We start from the raw sequence: 21,874 nt of genomic DNA on the forward strand, positions 1-21,874 counted from the left end.
CGATAGAGAAATTAAGCTATCGCGATAGACCTCGCCGCTCTTGTCCTCTTAAAAAAAAAAAAAAAAAAAAAAGGTCAGCCAATCCAAACTAAGTAGCGCAGAGCCGAACCAATCACAGCCGCAGCGTCACGTCGCGTGACTTGTTACGTACAGCACAAGTGCCAAGCCGCACGTGTGTTTGTTTGGGAAGCAGCCAGCGGGTAATGGAGCCAGCGCGTAATGGAGGAAATGAGTGTGCCGACTAGAAAAATCAACCGAGCGTGACCGAAGAGAAAACAGATGATGGTTCCAATGCCGGAGAGATTGTCGAACGGAAGAGCCATAGAAGCTCCGTAGTGTGAAGGTATTTCGGCTATTTCAAGTCTGACAAAAAACAGAGTAGCGTGCACTGTAAATTGTGCCGAAAGCAAGTCTGGAAATACAATAAACTGGTGCATGCGTCACACTGCGCCAAGTTATTGTTTCGGTGAAATGAATTTCTACAATACTGTTAATTCTACTCTCTGCAGTGTTTAAATGCTTACATATACACACAGTTACTGTCCGTCCACACATACGACTCGGTTCTGCTTCTATGCCCCAGCTTTGTTTACTTTTTCCCACCGAGGCTTCTAGACTTCTGATTGGCCAACATTTCTGCACGGTTAGGAATCTAGCGCCACCTGCTGCTTTGGCATGTTCCTAGCAGCGTTTTTCTTCATTTCTGCCTTTATGTGTGGACGGGATTATTTTTTAAAACGAAAACGGAAAATCTCCGTTTTCAAAAATACCCATGTACGTGTGGACGTAGCTTCAGTGTCTGACTGGAAGCGCTAATTCGTCATTCGGCTTTTGTCAGACTAAAGTAACTGTTAAAACTGTTTGAAAAGCTCAGCTATACAACAAGGAGAGATTGAGAATTTCCTTTTAGTTCTCAGTTTATTTGATATTGACAAAAGTTAGTCAGTTTTGTCTGTTATTCTGTAAAACAAACTAAGATTTATTTTTAGAATTAATATTTTGTTTCTAAGTGGAATTGACAATTTAGTCTGTTTCGTTTGTTCTAGTTTGAAACTTAAACGCTTTAGCGGCTGCCTTTTGTGTAGTTTGCAATATTTGCCTTTATTTATCTGAAAAAGTCTCATGTTCCTTAAGTACATCTACCCTGTTGAATTTATTATGGGAAATAAATATTTAAATAAAAACAAGCTGCTGATTATTTCACATTTTACTTGTGAGCAACGGCACATTTAAATCTTACAAATATAGTTATTTGGCTTATATCGTGATAGATATCGTTATCGCCTGAAATGAAAAAAACATATCGTGATATGAAAAAATCTCATATCGCCCAGCTCTAGGATGAGTGTGTGCATATCAGTGTATATGTATGTGTGTGTGTGTCCAGAGTTCAGCTGAGACAGTGTCCTTCGCCCTGCCAGGCTAAGTATACAGTCTTCCAGCCAACCCAGGTGGCCTTGCATGGAATGGGAAGGAACAGTCTAAACACAGTCGTTATCCGGGTGTTTTTTGTTCAGCTCCAGCCTTGCGACCGCAGCTGGCGCCGAGAGGGTATCCGCATTAAGTGATGGTGCTTTTTACTTTAGTGCGAACAACTCATATGAATTTCAAAGCTGTTCTAACAGTCCAACACTGGTCTCTCAATCTCCCGTTGGAGAGCCGTGAGCTTTCTATGGTGTTATCCAAACTTAGGTTCCGTGATGTTGTCATTCTTTTTGCTCAAAGAGCAGGTTCTGAGAACTCACGACCGCAGTGCACTTCCCCAAGATGTGATCGAATTTGCGCTCAAAGGTGTTATTTGAGCTAGCCCCTCCAGATGTAATCCAGTTTTTCACTCAGAGGTCTTGTTCTGAGTATTCACGGCAGCCGTGCGTTCTCCAAGATCTTCTCCATGCTGCACTCAATGAGCCCATTTTGAGAAACTCACGCCTCGTCCCATCATTTCAATCCCAGCGGGCAGCCTTGTGGGGTTTGAAATTAGTCCAGCTCTTCAGAGCTGGACTAATTTTTCAGGCCTGGAGGTCTCGCTTTAGCATCAAAGAAGAAGCTGAGCCCGCTCAGTTGTCAACTGTTAATCAAAGCTATGTCAGCATGCCTTGATTGGCTGTTGTTTGTGTGATGATCACACTAACAACAACACCACTTCACAGATCAAGGGACCCTCAAACACAGAAACTACACACGCATTTAAATTGTGATTTCCCAGGTAAACAACACACACATGCTTTCCCCCCACCCCCCCCCCCCCCCCCTAGACTTTATCAAACAGTCTTTTAGTGCAGACCGGTGTGCATGTTTACTGTGTGCACAAAAACAGTTGAAAATTCATTTTTGTTTCTCATTAAAGTAAAGGTAACTTTTTTTTTTATCTCATATTTGTGTACCAAATGTGTATTTCAGGTGCTGTTAGATTAGAAATACATGTAATAAATACTTTTTACAATACATTTGACCTTTGTTTCTGCTCTGAATAAAACTGTTCCCCAGAGACTGTATGATTTGGTTACAGTTAGCATAAATTAAAAAAAGTCATAATTAAACTAAGTTATTAAATAAATAGCTTTGGAAATTCAGAATGTTTTATCCAATAAAGCAAATATGCGAAATAATGACCGGTTTCATGTCTTTAATAGGTTAGAACCGAATTAAATCAGTTTATGAATCAAAATCTACAAAAATCAGTTTCAATCTCATCCCGAATTCTTAAGCCTTTTCATAAGCATGACTGCAGCCAATGAGGGCACACTTCCCCTGGCAGCTCAGCCAATCATCGCTGTCCACGAGGTGCAGCTCCATATGGGCGGGTCGAGCGAGAGTTTCTGTTGACCAATCAGCTCCTGACAGTTGACAGGAAACGTCAAAGTTACGCGCTGGATAACCAATCGGCGACGGGGGAAGGCGGTTAGTGCCCTCCAGGACCCCACGTGATCCTCCTCAGTAGTTCCCAGGCGGCGCACGGGTGAGCTTGAGGTGAGCGAAAACGCCAATAAATGAGAATTTTAAAGGGTAGCTCAGCCGAATACAACTGTTTTCTGACAGGTGGTGTTCCGTTCACGTCGCCCGGGCTGTAGTTATTTACATGCTGTCGGTTTCTATCCGTTAAATCTCCTCTCCGCGGCTCCTGCGGGCAGTTAGCACCGGGCTGATGGCTAATTAACCGCAGGTGAACCCAGCTAGCCGTTAGCCCGCTGCCGTGGCCTCCGTTAGCGGTTAATAAACCTTAAACCCGAGTCTTGTCCCGGTGATCTGGTTTGATTAACATGCATTACAGTCGGGTTTTTTCTCACAGCGAAACTAAAATTGGTCCGACTGCTTCATTCAAAGTCGGGTGTTCCGTAAGGTGCTATGCTAACATTGGGCTAAGCAGGGATCTGGAGGAGGTGGGCGGTGTTTTTTAGGGTCTTTGAAGGGTTTAGGATCAGCTGTTAAACTGTCCAGAGAAGGCTTTAGGATCCGGGTAGCAAAGCCTGCAGGAGGCTGGCAAAAAAAAAAATGGGTGTATGAAAACAAAGTTAATCATAAGCTACGCGCTTTCATGACTGACCTCCATTCACCTGTCCGCTGTCACAGGTGTGTTAGCATCATTAGAGGTAGACACTGCAGATTCAGTGACCATTGTGGTCGAACTTGGCAGACTATCACGGTGAAAAAGTGGATGGAAATGAGCTGATCCTAGGCGGTATTAAGCACAGGTTTTTACCAGTATGACTTAGAATTACCAGTAGGGGGCGACTCCTCTCATTTTAAAGTAAAACCAGAGCTCGATACTGAGTTAAGCATGAGGTTTGGTGTCATTTACACGTTTGCAAACGAAAGGTTGCTGGTTAATTTCCCGTTACCTGTGGGGTAACTGAGTAGCCAAAAGTATATTTTTTATGGTCAGAAAGAACCCTAGGAAGTTGGGGGGGGGACTATGGGCGGTGCTCCTTCATCATTGACAGCTTACTGTCATATCCACCCCTCTCAGATCACACCTGGGTTCAAAAAACCAAAACGGTGATGCTGTAAAGCTCAGTCTTATGTTAAAGTTGAATTGCTCCATGATTGTGAAATGATCACGATCACATTGATCAGGATTAACATCTGGATTGTTTTAAGACATTTCTTCATTAACTAAACATTTGATGCTTACCGAGCTATAATTATTTTCTCTGCTTTTTTCAGGTGTATATGTAAAGTAAGATCAGAATGTTAATATTAAAAAGGGAAACACTGGGCTGTCTGGTATAAGTTAGTAGCTGTTTTTCATTGTAACATCTGGCTCAAAGGGCCGCTGTCCGTAGCGTTTACTCCAGGATGTCTGCAGGTGGCGATATAGGCATGTTAATCTGCAGAAATCTTTGACTTTTACTTCCTGTAGATCAACATCACTGTAAGGGCAGCTGCAAAGACATCAGAGTCTCTCTGTAGATTTTTTTTTTCTTTAAACAAGACTGTGAAAAAATGAAAGGGTACAAGAATTGTCTGAGTAGTTAGTCTGTCTTAAGTTAGCAAGAACAAAGCGAACTGGCCCGAGATCTGTTAGGCGCATAATCTGCGATGGTTTCTGTTCCCACATTTAAAAGTATCATATGCATGCTTGCTTACTGAAGGAATATATGATCATCTCATCATCTCGCTTAGATTACAGGGGCAATCTTTGGTGAGAATATGAGGGCTTACACGCAGTGACTCTTTAATTGATAAAATTACCTGACAAATAAAAACCTTATCACTGATCCTTAACAGAACATAAATAATTCCATTCTCTTCTGCATATCCACTTCGTAGTGGGGCTTCCTCCTATCCCAGTGGTGTACACCCTGCACAGTGTGTCACAGGGGGGAAAAAAAATCATAAATTAGAAACAAATTGAGCCAAAACAACTTGACCACGTTTAAATTCAGACACGGCAGTAACAGGATTTGGGATTTTAATCTTATTTCTGCTCTCTGGTTTTCAAAACGCATCATAACGTTAATTCAAACTGTTTTTTGAAGTCACGACCACAGACTGAGTGAGTTGGGCTTGTTCTTGATTTATTCAGTTTTTCGGGTTCATTGTTCAGCCTAAATGCTAACCAGTCCATCCGGTTTGGGTACAATTTAACTGACACATGCTGTTTAACTGTACACAACCTGAACACCTGCATCAGTCTTGAGCTCCACCGTTTGTTCTGTTAGAGCAGCTTTGCATGATTCACAGTTCCTTATTTATGTGACACCGGGCCTCAGTGCAACTGAGATGACTGAATGCAGATGTCGCCATCTAATAACATCACAAAAACCCAAGAGTAGAAAAAGCTGACACATTTCTGTAATTCGTGGCATTATTGATGAATTATTAGAAACTGGTAGGTGTGAGGAGCAGCAGATGTCCTTCAGCTCTGAGATCAGATTAAGTTACTAATGTCAACTGGAGCCTTCAGTCTGGGTGGATAACAGCCACTTCAGCTGGTTTCACTCAGCTGATTAGGATTGTAAGCTGCTGTTTTATCAGCCAATCAGAGGCCACCTAAGAGCTTATTACTGCCCACAGGCAGCTGGAAAACTGCAGTGTGAGTTTGTGAACTCACCAGTGAAGTTCAGCATTGTTTGTGCAGCAGGGAACCGAAAGAAAGGCTTAAAGTAAAATTTTTGTCCTTTTATTTTGGAAAGTAAGGTGTATGCATATCCATTTTACACATTTAAGTGACAGCCTGGCAGATGACCCTCCCGTGCACAGAAACAAAACTAACCTGACTAGAATTAAGGACAGAAATGTTTTAAAGTTCGGGCTCCTTCAGACCCCACAAAACGCCTTTGATGCTAAGCTAACGACTAGTGCTGGCACGTATGCTAATCTGTCTGAAAGGCTAATCTGATTAGCTGGCAGTCTGCTGAGTGAGATGTGCTTAACTTCAGGATCCACTTTTCTTGCCTTTCTTAATCCACTTCCTGTCATGTGACCAGATTGTTTTGTTTTTACTTGGCACCAATCAGACTGATCGGTAATTTGATTACCTTTTAGAATCAGCTCAGATGAGACAAATCTGCTGGAATAAATATTAATAGAGACACTTGAGGTCAGAAGGTTTTGCACTTCCTGTCATGTGGTGATCTGGATCATGAATCTTATCCTCCTCAGATTTAACGGAGGATGATGAATGATGGAGAACTTTGTCTTTAGATTAGTCAGCCAGTCTAAATTTTCTTTCTCATTTAAATACATCACCAGTCTTATCACTACTTGAGACTGCTCCGCCTGTGGCTGCACCTGCACTGCACCACTTCCATTAATATCTATCAGATGCAAAATCAACTCCAGATCCATCATTCCCTGGTTTCCTCCAGATTTAGGTTCTCTGTTTGGGCGTCTGCACACATTCTTCTTCTGCAAATATTTGAATTACAGAGTATGTATGTATGTATACACAGAGTGTATATGTAGTGTGATTATATTTGTAGCTTTAAGAAGGCAGGCTACAGCTTCTGCTGACTGATTTCAGTGAGCTTGTTTAGTTTAGGAGACCAAGCTCGGCCGTCAGTGATTTTATCAGACGTTCCGAGTATTGGTTTTACTTTTTTCCAGTGTAAGTGGCGATGTCCCTGATTATCTTTATCACTTTCTTGTCAGGCTAAAATTCTTTTACTGTCATTAGTGGCAAGCATCAATGTAAGAACAACTGTAAACCCAAGTAGCAGTTGGGGTTGCTGAGCCCTGATGAGACAAATCTTTTTGCCAGATTTTTACCTGCTGATGTTGTAAAGTCTTAATTTTTGTTGTTTGATGTGGTTCAGGAACACAGAACCTTTTTGGGCCTGATTATTCTGATGGTCACTGAACACAGCAGCTTAACGTTAGTTGTGTAATCACGGCATTGCTGCACTGAAAGACGACAGGAAGTCAGTCATGACACACCATCTCATGTTAAATAACCCGTAAAACAGCTAAGGTAGTGTGTGTGCGTGTGCATTTCTGCTTGTACCGGGGTGCTGCTGTAATCCCTCGGGGTGTAATCTCATTAGGGTTAAAAGGAGCCGAGGAGCACGTCCTGTGGGCGCTCTGTGGTTGGTCACCATGGTGATAGATGAAACACAGGTTGGCAGTCTGTTAATGATGGGGGAACACGACTGTGTCGATTTTTGTTGTTGTTTATAAAATTTAAAATAAAAACAATAAAATGAGAGAAATCTCTGTATAACTAAGATCACTGGTTTTTGGCCCGGCCCTGCTTGCTCTCCAGATGTGACGGGTTTTCTGCTCCTCTCTGTGCAGACTATGAATCAGCGGGTCGGTTTGTTTGTTCTCCTGGCGGCGGGCCTCCTCTGCCTCAGTTTAGGCCCCGTCTCTCGGGCTGACGATCTGGTCGAAGACGGTCTGGATGGCGACGATGCCGACGTGGAGGACGAAATGGACCTGAGCTTGGCTGAGGACGAGGATCTGGAGGACGACGTGCAAGATGAAGCTCCACCTGCTCCTAAAACCCCTCCCAGTCCACAGGTAAGACAGCTTTATTTATTTTTATTTTATTATTAATTTAAAAAAATAGTTTTTTTGGAATTCTTGTTAATGATAAATTTGCAGATGGTGGAAAATCTTTTTTTTTTTTTTTTTTTTTTAGTTTCATAAAGTCGTTAAAGTTTATTTTCAGTAGAAGCTGTAGTTACATGGGTCTGCACACTAGGGGGCACCAAACTAAATCAGCCAGAAACCATCTCCAGGTCCAGATTTTCCATCAGTTCCTAAAGTCAAATATGATGCATCAGTGACGTTTTCGTTTTTATTTACCGACGTGTTAAAAAGGTTTTTAAAAAGTTACTTGTTTCTTGTTTTTCTGAAAGCTTTTCAAATTGTTTGTCTAAGTTTTTGGTTGTATGAATAAAGTTAACTCTATTGAAGTTTTTACCTGTGAGGATTATAACTGTTGTGCTCTCAGCATTTATTTTGGCTCATTCTGAGGTTTTGAATGTTTAACCCAGAAGTGTCTGTTACCCATTAACCAATCAGGTCAGGAAGTGGGTCTGATGAGAGAGTAGTGATCTGCCCTGCTGATCTACTGACCTGCATTCTCTCTACAGACACAGACCGGACTAAGAGTCGGACCTCAGAATAATTCAGTCTAATGATTTAACGGGTGAATTTTCCTGGAGTCGGCAGGTTTTAGACAGAAACCTGCTCGTGAATCATTTCCACAGTTTTGATCATGTTTGCTTCACTTCCAGTCTGACTGGTTATTCAGAGTGGAGCTGAGGTAAAGTGAACACACCTGAAAGGCTTTGAGCTCAATCTGAGATAGGAAGACGAGGACGAACCAAACAAATGTGTTGGTTAACCTGCACATGAGGATGTTATAACTTACTTTCGTTTCTTCACTCAGGTGACCTACAAAGCTCCTGAGCCGAAGGGGGAACACTTCATTGCAGAGTCTTTTGATAAGGGGACACTGGATGGGTGAGCACCACACACGCATGAATCATAACCTTCCCTTACATGTTTTCTTTTTCTTACTTTAAAGCTTATTACACGTGCTAGCATCACACTAATGCATGCCAACTGGTCAGTTAAGGATTTAAGGACACCCCCTCACTGGCGCAGAACCAGCTTGCTGTAACCTAGTGATGGTTTGTTTGTAACATTAGCTGATTTAAACCTATCAGATCAGCCCAGAGTTTAGAACAATTAGCTGAAGTTATTCTCCCAGCAGTTATCAAGACAATCGATTAGTGAAACAGTCATATGGTTTAATTTGATCATCAGTTTCATCAAAGAAAAGCCTCGGTGTTTGATCTGTGAAAAATGCTGCCGAGGAGTCAGTGCACACGTGTACATCTACCTGTAAACCTCAGAGCTCCGGCGGAGTCGTAACCCTCTGTGTGCTGTTTCAGGTGGATTCTGTCCAACGCCAAGAAGGATGACGCAGACGAAGAGATCGCAAAGTACGACGGTGAGTGCACATCTGTAACCTCATTGTGTACATGATGACGTGCATGAGCAGTTTTTTACATTAGATATTACATCAGCTGAGCCTGGGATGTCCTAAAAAGGCCACTGTACCGAAGATTACCGCCTTGTTTTAGTGTTTGTCTCTGATGATGATGATGATGACGATGTTAACAGGTAAATGGGCTGTGGAGGAGATGAAGGACAGTAAGCTGCCTGGCGACAAAGGTCTGGTCCTGAAGTCTCGAGCCAAACATCATGCCATCTCAGCCCACCTGCTGCGACCTTTCACCTTTGAAACCATGCCCCTTGTCATCCAGTAAGGACAGCTTTGATGTCTGATTCACATTTGAAACTCTGATTGGTAGATGGGTGTGAACACCCAGGTGTTCTCAGTCTGAAAGGTACTGATCAGCAGTGTGATCTGTCTGTGTTCAGGTATGAGGTGAACTTCCAGTCGGGTATCGACTGCGGTGGCGCCTACGTAAAGCTGCTGACTGAGACGCCCGACCTCGACCTGGTCAGTGCGATTCCCACACACGTTAATTCAGTTTATTAATGATGCCGCTTCCAAAAGAAAAGCAGGACAGTGACTTAAAAAGGTTTTAAATGTTGTTCGACTCGTGATCTAACTCACTAACTCATCTTCCTGTCATGAGCCAAAGAGGCAAATCTATGATATTTCTATGAAATGTTCTTATTGATCACTCTAATAAGTGACTGATAAAAACACCTGCAGGCTACGAGGCAGGTAAGCACTGTAACATGTCCGTGTGTGTCTGCAGGACCAGTTTGTGGATAAAACTCCGTACACTATCATGTTTGGACCCGACAAATGTGGAGAAGACTACAAGCTGCACTTCATCTTCAGGCACAAAAACCCCAAAACCGGCGAGTACGAAGAGAAACACGCTAAGAAACCCGACGCCGACCTGAGGACATACTTCACCGACAAGAAGACTCACCTGTACACGCTGGGTGAGACGCACAGGCTGCAAACGTGTTTATTTCTGCTGTAAATGTTAACAAGGGATTCTGTGGACCCTGGCCTCTGCTGGACGTTAGAGGAACTGCAGACTTTGATTATTATTTTTTCTTTGAGTGCCTAACTTGTCTCTGTTGCCCCCAACAGTGGTGAACTCTGACAACAGCTTTGAGGTGTTGGTGGATCAGACGGTCGTGAACAGCGGCAACCTGCTGACGGACATGACCCCCGCTGTGAACCCCACCGCTGAGATCGAGGACCCTGATGACCACAAACCTGAGGACTGGGATGAGAGGGCCAAGATCCAGGACCCGGACTCCGTCAAACCCGAGGACTGGTCAGTACAAGGGTTTCATTTTTAGTTTGCTCAAACTTTCATCCAGGCGTTTGACCTAAAGAAAACAAACTGAGCCATAGCTGCACGACTGGAACTGAAGTAAACCTGTTTGCAGTAAAAGCGTCACGGGGTCAGTCTCGATTTATAAGTGGACAGTCCGATCTAGTTCAGAACGAGGAATACCGGCTAAAGATGGCAGAGAGACACAGCTGATTATGTTGCTCAGTTATTTCTGAGATCGTTTACTTTTCCTGAATTGAAGATCTTAAAATTTTAAGTAAGTTTTAAAAAGGGGAAAAATTATTTATTTACAATTTATTTAAAAGGGGGAAAATAAAGTAAATCCTCCGTAAGTGTGAAAAGTGTTAAAATCTGGAGATTGTGCTGCTTCTTACCGTACACTTCAGTAACAGATTCAGAATGTATTAAAAACACAATCCATGTCTATTTAAAAATCAAAGGCTTACTTCATGTTTCCCTTTAAGTACAGTGACCTCACAGCAGCTGGTCAGATGATGTCATTAAAAATGCTCCAAAGGCACAAAAACCGTGCAGAGGTTCAGTTCAGACTCCAATTAGCTGAGGGGAACCCTAGGAGGCAGCTCCTGTGTCACAGTCCACCTGTCATTGGGACTGACTCACTGCTGGAGCCTCTGCTGGATGTTAGAGGAACTGCAGGTTTGGTGCTTCCATGTTTGCCACTCTGTGACAGCAGACTTGGGTTGTTGTGTGTTTGCAGGGATGAAGACGCTCCGGCTCAGATTCCAGATGAATCTGCAGTGAAACCCGACGGCTGGCTGGACGATGAGCCCGAGTATATCGGAGACCCTGACGCCATCAAACCTGAAGACTGGTGAGTTACACCTGCCTGTCGGCCCGGAGCAGGTGGAAGGAAAGAAATGTCTAAAGCAAACAGAGTACAGATTTTCTTTTCACTGTGAACAGCTTTCCTGACAAAGCCCGTGGATTAATCCACTGCTGAAAATAGTCCCAGTAAAACCTGTATTCCAGTATAAAGAAGATAACAGAGTACTCTTCGTGCCTGTCAGGGATGAGGACATGGATGGAGAGTGGGAGGCCCCTCAGATCCCTAACCCCGCCTGTGAGACCGCCCCCGGCTGCGGCACCTGGAAACGGCCAATGATTGACAACCCCAACTACAAGGGCAAATGGAAGCCCCCCATGATTGATAACCCCAACTATCAGGTGAGTCTGACTTCAGTGTGAGGTGATCATTAGATGGAGGGGTGGAGTCTTTTGGAGGCTCTCCTCACCTCCGACCCTTCGTGTTTTCAGGGCGTCTGGAAGCCGAGGAAGATCCCCAACCCGGCGTACTTTGAGGACCTTCACCCCTACAAGATGTCACCGTTCAGCGCCCTGGGGCTTGAACTCTGGTCCATGACCCCTGACATCTTCTTTGACAACTTCTTCATCACCAATGACCGCAACGCTGCCGAACGCTGGGCATCTGATAGCTGGGGGCTGAAGAAGGCAGCAGAGGGAGCCGCTGAGGTTGGTCCATGTTATTAGATCAGATTAAATTCAGTCTTCTGGGATAAATCAGATCTGTGATTTGTTTTGGGAGTTTTTTTTTTCCTTTTTTAAAATCAAGTGTGTGCCATGATTAAAGTTTAAAAAGTGAAGTGACACAGTCACCGCCTCATGTTTCAAATGCTCAGGGTGACCTCATACACCTCAGCGCAGCTTCACGGTGGAGCATCAAACACGTTAAAATTTTATTTTTGAGCAACAGAATTGAAAGAAAATTACGTTTCCTTACTAATGTTTCACAAATCAATTGAATATTAAGGACAAAATCCTTTTCCCATAATTTTATTCTGAAAGGTTAACTTTAATATATTTTTCAGTATGAAGTGAAATGTATCAAGTCTGCTTTTGTGTTAATTTGATGATTATGGCTCATGAGGAGATTTGATTCATTTTAGGAAATATTCTGATCATTTGAGAAACCGGATTACTGAGTTTCATGAGCTCTTAGCCAAAGTCATCAAAAATAAAAGGATCCCTCTAAATGTCTCCGAGCTAGTGGATATCCTTTAATAGACATGCGTTTCATACTTATTAGCGTGACTGGGAGAGATTTGGTGTTCAACTCTGATATTGTTACTGATCATTTAAGGAAAAATGTGTGAAGTGGATTTATTGAAGTCTGGGTTAACGGGAGCCCCGTGATGTTTCCTCATGTGTGTGTTTTGTTTTTAAATCCCCCCCCCCCCCCCCCCCCCCCCTCTCCTTTGTGGTCGTGCAGCCTGGGCTGGCAGCTCAGATGCTAAGTGCTGCAGAGGAGCGTCCGTGGCTCTGGGTCGTCTACGTGCTCACCGTGGCTCTGCCGCTCATCCTTATCTTTGTCTTCTGCTGCACTGGAAAGGTAAAACACAGACACACACAGGGTCTGCGCCTCTGCAGCATCAAACTGAAGTTTCCTCATTTGAAAGTCGAGTTTCTGTCTTGTTTGAAGTAAAAGTGAAGCTGTTGCCTCTTCAGAGCACGGAGAGTTCGACATTTTCCCCCACTGAGTGTTACTGTGTTACTCATTCATTTACATTCTGCTGGTAGTAACAATGCATGACTTTATGTTTATGCCTCAGTCAGCTGAGAAGCTCCTATTAACTGTCAGACTTTCTGTAGTGAAAATATGAAACTTGATATTTAAAAGTTAAAATTCAGCAGTTCAAAGAGCCACAGTTCGATGCTGCAAACCCAGCCTTGTGGGGCACAAGCGTGCATACTCCTGGTGCCGTTCTCAGGCCCGGATCAATGGAAGTCTGTGCCAAATCAACCACACAGATCCATCTGCTATGGTGACCCTGTCAGGAATAAGAGGGCAGCTCAGTGTAATGCTGTCGTGGAGGATTTCCTCACAGGTGGACTCTTGTGATTGGTGGAAATGAATCAATATAAACTGTTGTTATAATTCAAGCTGTATTTTTAACTGTTATTGATAATTGTTTTAAGGTTTTAATTGGACATGAGAAAATCTGTCCGTCCTGCAGTCTGATCCTCAGGGCATCCTCTCTTGCCTGTTGTCAAACCCACACGTTGTAAACCCAGAGGTTTCATTTAATGGTTTAAGTTGTATCGCACTGATTAATGTCCACAGAGGTCGTCAGGATCAGCTCAGGGTCACTTGAGTCTCACCAGCTTGCAGAAAGAGTTTAATGATGCTGGATGCCCTAACCGCGCTGCCACCACCTCCTCCGGCCCGGTGACTGATACTGCTGCTAGCATAGCTTCATGTCATGTTGTTGTGTTTGTGCTGCTTGTGTGCGTCTGTGGTGCTGCAGTGCAGTCTTTGTGTGTTTCATTAAACCTTGTCACTCATTGGTTGTAATTCTGACACTGATTATAACTGAGAATTCATGATTGGTTTGTTGGTGTTCTGAATATTGGAAAATCAGGTGAAATCCTTTGCAGCAGACCTGCTGGTGGCACAACTCTGTTCTCCTATTGGCCAACACATTCTGAAAATGCTCGTCTGAAAGGGCGCCCTTTATCAAACGTAGGCGAAAATCGTGAGTGAAAGGCAGTGATGTGTTTGTGAATGATGGATCTGAGAAGGCGGTGCTGCTGTTTAACTTGCACTACATGGACCAAAGTCCCAGGCCACCTTCACGTCACACCTGCAGCAGCTGCTCAGCCGTGGAAACCGAAGCTCCCGGCAACACACTGTCTGTGCTGATGTTAATGCCAGAGGAGGTTTGGACTGCCTGGCTAGGTGCTGCAGGACTAGGACTGAGAACGTTTGAGTTCAAAGGTTAAGAGGTGTGACCCAGTACTTTGGCCTATAAATCCTGTTTCCTATGAACATGTCACATATCTGGCCGTCTCAGCTGTTTCCACTGTGGCATGCTGGCTTGTTCATGGAGAAGGCAGTTTGGTAATAACAGTAAATTACTGTTGCGGGTGTGAACTGCAGTGTGACTTGACTGCAAAAGTAAAACCGTCCATTCATAAATGTGACGGTGCCTTTATGTATTTGTATCAGTCTTAGATCCTCAGCTGAGGGAACCTGAAATCATCGTGTTGCTGTTCCTGCGTCATCGTAGCGCTGGTCCAGGATCAGCATGTTACCCAAGAGTTTAGATAATGCTATTTTAAAACTATCACTAGCAAACCACCACAAGTAATGTAAATTTGGCAAACCTCACTCTTTCTTCTAATTGGCTGCCCCTCACAAACCTCTCAGGTGACCATAACTGGGATATCCTGTCTGTATGACATCAAAAACTGTGATAAACTGAGCTCAGGGGATTATTTTAAATACAGTGAATTCATTATTACAAACTTTGTTTAGTATGAGCATCCACCACAGGAGCGCTTTGAACTGACTCGTTTCCTTCTGCAGAAGAAGAGTTCGGCGTCGCCGGCAGAGTACAAGAAGACCGACGAACCTCAGCCTGATGTGAAGGAGGAGGAGGAGGAAGAGGAGGAGGAAGCCGAGGAGGCTCCGAAGGCTGAGAAGAGCAGCCCAGGTTACTGAGATCTTCAAATTGAATCTGTTTGTTTCTTTTGAGTTTGCAGCTGTTTCTTAATCTGATTCATCTTTGCTTTTCAGACACAGAAAAGAGTGAAGATGAAGAACCTGCAGAGGAAGAGGAGGATGAAGAAAAAGAGAACACAGCTGATGAGGTGAGGCAAAGTTTCATCACAGCAGATTCAATCGTGACTTTTCAGCTCCTTTAACTTTTGAAAAGATGTAAAAATTAATAAATAAATGAAGGTTCATTTTGTATTTTTAGTCATTTATATTTTACAAGAAAAATAAGTTTTTTGTTTTTCTAAATGTCTTCACACCGGTCTTTAAAGCTTGTTGCAAAGATAAACTTTAATTTCATTTTATTTTCTCAGATTTGTTTTGAAGGAGTCTGAAACATAAAATGTAGAAAACTTGAAAAAGCTTCAATTCAGTAAAAATGTGGGAATAGCTCAGTCTGCAGAGTGCTGTAAATGTGCTGCAGGTGTAACATCTGCTGCTTTCCAGGAGAGTTGAAACCCCTGACCAGCCTCAGCAGATGGCTGCCCCTCACGGAGTCTGGTGACTTCATATTCTGACGTGTCTTCATATTAAAAGGGAGTTTTTTCTTCCTATTGCTACCAAGTGCTTGCTCAGATGGGGTCCTCTGATTTTTGGCTTTGCTCTGCATAGTCATAGGGCAAGGATGTCAGACTGGTTTTACATTGTGGACTCCATACAACCCACTTTGACGTAGGGCTGTCCGATATAATGATATATACAGTGGGGCAAAAAAGTATTTAGTCAGCCACCGATTGTGCAAGTTCCCCCACTTAAAATGATGACAGAGGTCAGTAATTTGCACCAGAGGTACACTTCAACTGTGAGAGACAGAATGTGAAAAAAAAATCCATGAATCCACATGGTAGGATTTGTAAAGAATTTATTCGTAAATCAGGGTGGAAAATAAGTATTTGGTCACCTCAAACAAGGAAAATCTCTGGCTCTCACAGACCTGTAACGTCTTCTGTAAGAAGCTTTTCTGTCCCCCACTCGTTACCTGTATGAATGGCACCTGTTTGAACTCATCATCTGTATAAAAGACACCTGTCCACAGCCTCAAACAGTCAGACTCCAAACTCCGCCATGGCCAAGACCAAAGAGCTTTCGAAGGACACCAGGAAAAGTATTGTAGACCTGCACCAGACTGGGAAGAGTGAATCTACAATAGGCAAGCAGCTTGGTGTGAAAAAATCAACTGTGGGAGCAATCATCAGAAAATGGAAGACATACAAGACCACTGATAATCTCCCTCGATCTGGGGCTCCACGCAAGATCTCATCCCGTGGGGTCAAAATGATCATGAGAACGGTGAGCAAAGATCCCAGAACCACACGGGGGGACCTGGTGAATGACCTGCAGAGAGCTGGGACCAAAGTAACAAAGGTCACCATCAGTAACACACTACAACGGCAGGGAATCAAATCCCGCAGTGCCAGACGTGTTCCGCTGCTGAAGCCAGTGCATGTCCAGGCCCGTCTGAAGTTTGCCAGAGAGCACATGGATGATACAGCAGAGGATTGGGAGAATGTCATGTGGTCAGATGAAACCAAAGTAGAACTTTTTGGTATAAACTCAACTCGTCGTGTTTGGAGGAAGAAGAATACTGAGTTGCATCCCAAGAACACCATACCTACTGTGAAGCATGGGGGTGGAAACATCATGCTATGGGGCTGTTTTTCTGCCAAGGGGACAGGACGACTGATCCGTGTTAAGGACCGAATGAATGGGGCCATGTATCGTGAGATTTTGAGCCAAAACCTCCTTCCATCAGTGAGAACTTTGAAGATGAAACGAGGCTGGGTCTTCCAACATGACAATGATCCAAAACACACCGCCCGGGCAACAAAGGAGTGGCTCCGTAAGAAGCATTTGAAAGTCCTGGAGTGGCCTAGCCAGTCTCCAGACCTCAACCCCATAGAAAATCTGTGGCGGGAGTTGAAAGTCCGTGTTGCTCAGCGACAGCCCCAAAACATCACTGCTCTCGAGAAGATCTGCATGGAGGAATGGGCCAAAATACCAGCTACTGTGTGTGCAAACCTGGTAAAGACCTATAGTAAACGTTTGACCTCTGTTATTGCCAACAAAGGTTATGTTACAAAGTATTGAGTTGTATTTTTGTTATTGACCAAATACTTATTTTCCACCCTGATTTACGAATAAATTCTTTACAAATCCTACCATGTGAATTCATGGATTTTCTTTTCACATTCTGTCTCTCACAGTTGAAGTGTACCTCTGGTGCAAATTACTGACCTCTGTCATCATTTTAAGTGGGGGAACTTGCACAATCGGTGGCTGACTAAATACTTTTTTGCCCCACTGTATATATATTGGATGGCGATATGAAAATGTCTATCGTTTCATATTACACTATTGTTTGTTTCATGGTGTGGCAAAATAAACTGCTTACTGCAATATTTGTTTCATGGTTTTGAGGGTCACTGTATTGGCTATATTAATTTCATAAAGTTCTCTTATATTTAAAATAACCACACTACGGACAGACAAGCAACTGTTTTTACCTGTTGTCATTAGCAACAATAACGATAAACCCAACGTGTGGCTCCACTGTCCGTTTGTTTATTTTCCACAAACTTTTCACAATAAAGCTCAATATCCTGTTGAGATTTGTCCAAATAAACCTAAATGATGACAAACAGAAAGACCAGTCAAAGCAAATCCAGGACCTTATTCCTAAACGAGGGGCTACCCCTGTAGCATGGACATGGTTTGGTTATGAAAAGTCTGACACTGACCAGAAACCGTATAATGCAGTCCAGTCCCCACCACAGACTCAAACACAACAAACCTCTTCTACCACCTACACAAGAATCATGTGACGGTGTGTGAAGAGAGTTTACGGGTGAGACGCAAAAAAGAGCCGTCAGGTGCACAAAATAAACCTTAGACTCAAACGTTAGAACTGGCTTTACACGACGCCCAGCTGAAAACATTTTACGCACAAGTTGATTTGCCCGATATTTGGGGGAGAGAGAGAGAGAGAGAGATCCAAACAGGTGTTATTATAAAGAAGTTTAACTACACATTTAATCCGTCAGATATCAGAATATTAGAAAAAGAGGAGCAATTTGATGAGTATTTCTTAGTTTTTCTACATGATTAACAGGTGCTGCTGTAGTAAATAAATTATTTACATTTTAAATGGTGTGTAAAAAAATTTTTTTTAATAAAGGGGTTCTTGTTAACAGAAAATAGCCTTTTTCTATTTTAACCTGTAGATTTTGGGGGAAAAAAACCCTGAATTTTCTACAGTAGATTGTAAACACAGCTTTTCTGTCATGTCATTGATCATCTATTACGTAATTACTTTGCTGTAGTATGAATGGTCATGGGGGGGTGGAGAGAGGTCTTTATCAGTAGGTGAAGCTGCAAAACATTTAAAACCCTCATTTTTCCAAAGCTGCGCATTGCGTAGGACTGGAGTCTTTCCTGGGCTGACTGTGGCCCACAGGCCGTATGTTTGACACCCCTGTTGTAGGGTTTTTACAGTATAAAACGCCTTGAAGTGACGGTTGTTGTGATTTGGCGCTGTATGAATAAAACTGAATCGAATTTTCCGTCTGAGGCTGTGCAGTCTGTTTCAGATGATTTGATTTGAGCGAGTAACATCGAGCTTCTTCTCTGACTTAAACTGACTCGTCATCTTGCCTTCGTTTCCTCTGCAGAAGCTCGAGGACGATGTTCTGCGGAGATCTCCAAGGAGCAGGAAGCCCAGGAAGGAGTGAAATCTGACTGCAGCCCTGACCTCAACAGCTCACCCCCTTCATCCCCACTCCCCTTCCTCCTCCTCCTCATTCTTCTTCCCGTCCACTCTGAGGCGATGAGGCCTGAATGGAACCAGTGGAAGCAGCAACGGGAAACTAATCAAGACCTCCAACATGGACACCTGATGATGATGATGATGATAATAATGATTATGTGTATGAACAGTACCGAGTTAGATTCAAAGGATTTTTGTTTTTCAAAGAGATTTACTAAAACTTGCTGCGTCATTCCTTCACAACACCTGAACACTCGAACCTGCAGGACCAACATCCTGTCCACCGCCATTGCCACCCTCAGAGCCCGCTTGACGCTGTTTTTGTTGAGCTTCCAGCAGTCTCTAGCCTTCCAGCAGCCAAAACATAAGTCAGGTCAAACAGTCTCCAGGTAACCAGGGTGTTAAACAGCCAATGAGAACACTCTAAATCGGTCCCTGGACGGGCTTAGCCCAGCATCACCCTGCTTGAGCCATCGTGATCCTGCTGCCTTGTGTCGTGGCAGTCTGGGTGAAAGCACCTGCTGACACGACACCAACAGTCAGGATGACTTTAAAATCTTTTGACCAACCGGAAGTCTTCCTCATTCCTTAAAGAGCTTATAAACAGTTGGCTAATCCAATATGTCATCTAGCTAACACAATGTAACTTGCTAGCTAGACTAACCGTTACCAACAGTCAGTGAGTAAGCATCGAAAAAGCCCAATTAGCTTACCAACATGCTGCTAATTAGCTTTGGGATCAGCTTGCCATCATTGCTCGGGTTTTGTTTTTAAATTTGATCCACCAGGCTGCTAATGAATGCTACAAGAAACTTAGCAACCGTACCCGTGTTAGCAAACTTATAAGCTAACAGCTTGTTTATTACAGTAAATCAGCCTGTTGGTGGTTATCCTACTAACAACCACAGTTTCCTGCTGGCTAATCGGTCGAGCTGGGGATGTTATTCAGAAACTACTAGGCTGTTTCTTCACCCTCCTCAAACCTGGTGTTAGCTAGGTGCTAGTAAAGCTAGTGAACTGTGTGGCGCTATAACACAGTCAGCCCACCAATGCTTACAGCAGCTAGCTGCTAACAGCTTGTGGAGTTCATTGATTAGCTATCAGTCATGCTAACGTCTGAAATAATAAACTGGTAACACCTTTTCTTCCATTTTTCGTCTTTGTTTTTCTTATGTAAATGTTAGCATATGTTAGCTCGTCTAATTTTTTTTTTTTTTAAAGGTCAAAGGTCACGTACGTGCAACAGTCAGCTGATCTCGGGTATGATCGTTGTGTGAATGAAGGTTCAGCTCATACACACACAAAAAATCTTTAAAATTAAGTTGTTTTTTTTGTTTGTTTTTTTGTTATAACAGTGGCGCTCTCTGAACATTTGGACAACACAAAAACACTACCACAATGAGGTACTTAACACCTCAGCTGTCCACCTGTAGAGTCAACCCGCCTGGTGGTCGTTTTCAGGGTGTGGAGCATAGGCGTGGCTCAAAGGTCAGGTGGTGTGAGTAAGTGGATCTTGTGAGCTGAAGCAGTTGCCATGTGTGAACACAGGTGGGGCCAAATTCAGAACCAATACCCCTGGAAGATAATCACGTGACCTCAGCATCAGGCTGGGAAAATGCCTGGTGGCCGTCCAACCAACAGTTTTAAGTCCTGCCGTGTAGCGCAAAAAAGTTATTTATTCATAGAGTGAGACTTATTTTTCATCTGTCTGCGATAACTTACCAAAAAACAACCATCGTTCTTAAACTGGTAAAACCAGTGATCAGCATATAGACTGGTCGTGTAACGCGCTGTTACAGTGTCCCGTCTGCAGCCCTCTGGTGGGCCACAAAATCAATAAATTTAAAAGTTGTTTTTCATTTTCTAACTTGATTCTCTTTTGAGCCTGAAGTCATCTTATATGAAGCAGGTGTCAGAGGTAATGCTGTTGGTAGAAAATCAAACTTCATAAAGAAGGAGAAACTCCATCTTTGGTTTGTGTGATTATCAGAGTTTGGGTGGATCAATGGGAATCACAGAACAACCCGGATTTATTTTCTTACTAATAATGCTTCAAATCAAATCATTTGCTGTAATTTTTGACTATTCTGATTATAAATCGTTATTGTTCATTCAGTCAAATCTGAATTTTACAGACTTTAACCTTCACTCTTTTTATATTTTCCTTTCCACTGCCAAAATAAAAGTGCCTGGCAGGTAACAATGATTTCAAATATCTGTGAAACTTATTGATGCTCTCAAACCCTTGATCACCTGTTTATGTGCTAATCTTCCTGCAGGACCTTTTGTTTTTCTTTTGTTTTTTTTCCCGTCTGAGGTGAAACTGAAGCGATCAGCAGGTGGAAAATGATTCCAGTGTGAATCCTGAGCCTGATCCTTTTTTCAGTCGGGACAGGCTGCTTGTGATTGCCTGGTGGTTTATGGCAAGTGTTGAAAGTTTGTGTCAGGCGACCATCTCCTCTTCCTCGTAGGATGATTTTGCTGGCTCTGCTGCTTGTAGTGGCCGTGAAGATGCTGTTGTTTAGGCACGATGGCGTTGTTCACGGCGTTGTTGAAGCTGCCTCGCTAACAGACTGTAGACTGAACACTGTACCTGCGGGGGAGACTCTGCCTCTGTAACTCTGCTTTTTATTTTGTTCTGTGTTTGTACTAACGGTTGGCCCGGCCGCCGTCCCCACATCCACGCTGAGTGGACCTGCTGACAGGAAGCTCCAGCTTTCAATGGAAATACTGTGATAATGGAGCCTGCTCTGTGTTTATGTGTGTGCGGACACGTGGTCAACACTCGATTTGATTAATAAAAACATCAAATGGAAACAGAAGCAGAGGCAGCAGCGTGGTTATTTACTATTGTGCTTTTCTTCTTTTAGCTCATAAATAAACATGCCATCTCTAACAGTATTTTTATCTATTTGAAATTAACTTTTTCCCCTCAAATTAACTTTTCCCCCCACTTTTTTTCATGTAAACTTAGCCCCATTTTTTCTTATGAATCTAACATTTGTCTTCTCTTAAAGCAGCCAATCATAAAGTCAGTTTGTGTCAAACTGAGGCTGAACTGCAGGGCAGTCCTGGTATGAGATGAAGGATTATTATGAACCGTAAATCATGCAAAGCTACTCTTGAATAACGCTAATTCTCGTTTCCACGGCTGCGAGCTGGGGGATACCACTTCATGAAGCTGATAGAATCACATCATGTGCAAAAAAGCAGAGATTAGATCCTATGACCACTGAACCAGACACCCTCTACAAGTATACTTACCCCTGCGTGCCATTTCTCACGGGGGCTATATATCTATATTATTCTTTCTAATTTATAGTTTAATGTATT

The 21,874-nt window shown here is 43.1% G+C and overlaps 1 protein-coding gene across 1 annotated transcript; it reads left to right on the forward strand.

The window, feature by feature from the left end:
* Window positions 1–2,829: 2,829 nt before the first annotated feature.
* On the forward strand, window positions 2,830–21,363 carry canx (calnexin). The gene is made up of 15 exons (XM_004552034.4): window positions 2,830–2,970; window positions 7,237–7,461; window positions 8,339–8,412; window positions 8,847–8,905; window positions 9,079–9,220; window positions 9,340–9,421; window positions 9,687–9,879; window positions 10,034–10,223; window positions 10,963–11,076; window positions 11,273–11,429; window positions 11,520–11,735; window positions 12,493–12,612; window positions 14,590–14,716; window positions 14,800–14,873; window positions 18,447–21,363. The coding sequence occupies exons 2-15, from the start codon at window positions 7,240–7,242 to the stop codon at window positions 18,504–18,506; spliced, it is 1,830 nt and encodes a 609-aa protein (XP_004552091.1). The 5' UTR covers window positions 2,830–2,970; window positions 7,237–7,239; the 3' UTR covers window positions 18,507–21,363.
* Window positions 21,364–21,874: the final 511 nt, after the last annotated feature.

This window comes from Maylandia zebra, linkage group LG2 (genome assembly GCF_041146795.1).
Source record: "Maylandia zebra isolate NMK-2024a linkage group LG2, Mzebra_GT3a, whole genome shotgun sequence".
Classification (NCBI taxonomy): Eukaryota; Metazoa; Chordata; class Actinopteri; order Cichliformes; family Cichlidae; genus Maylandia; species Maylandia zebra.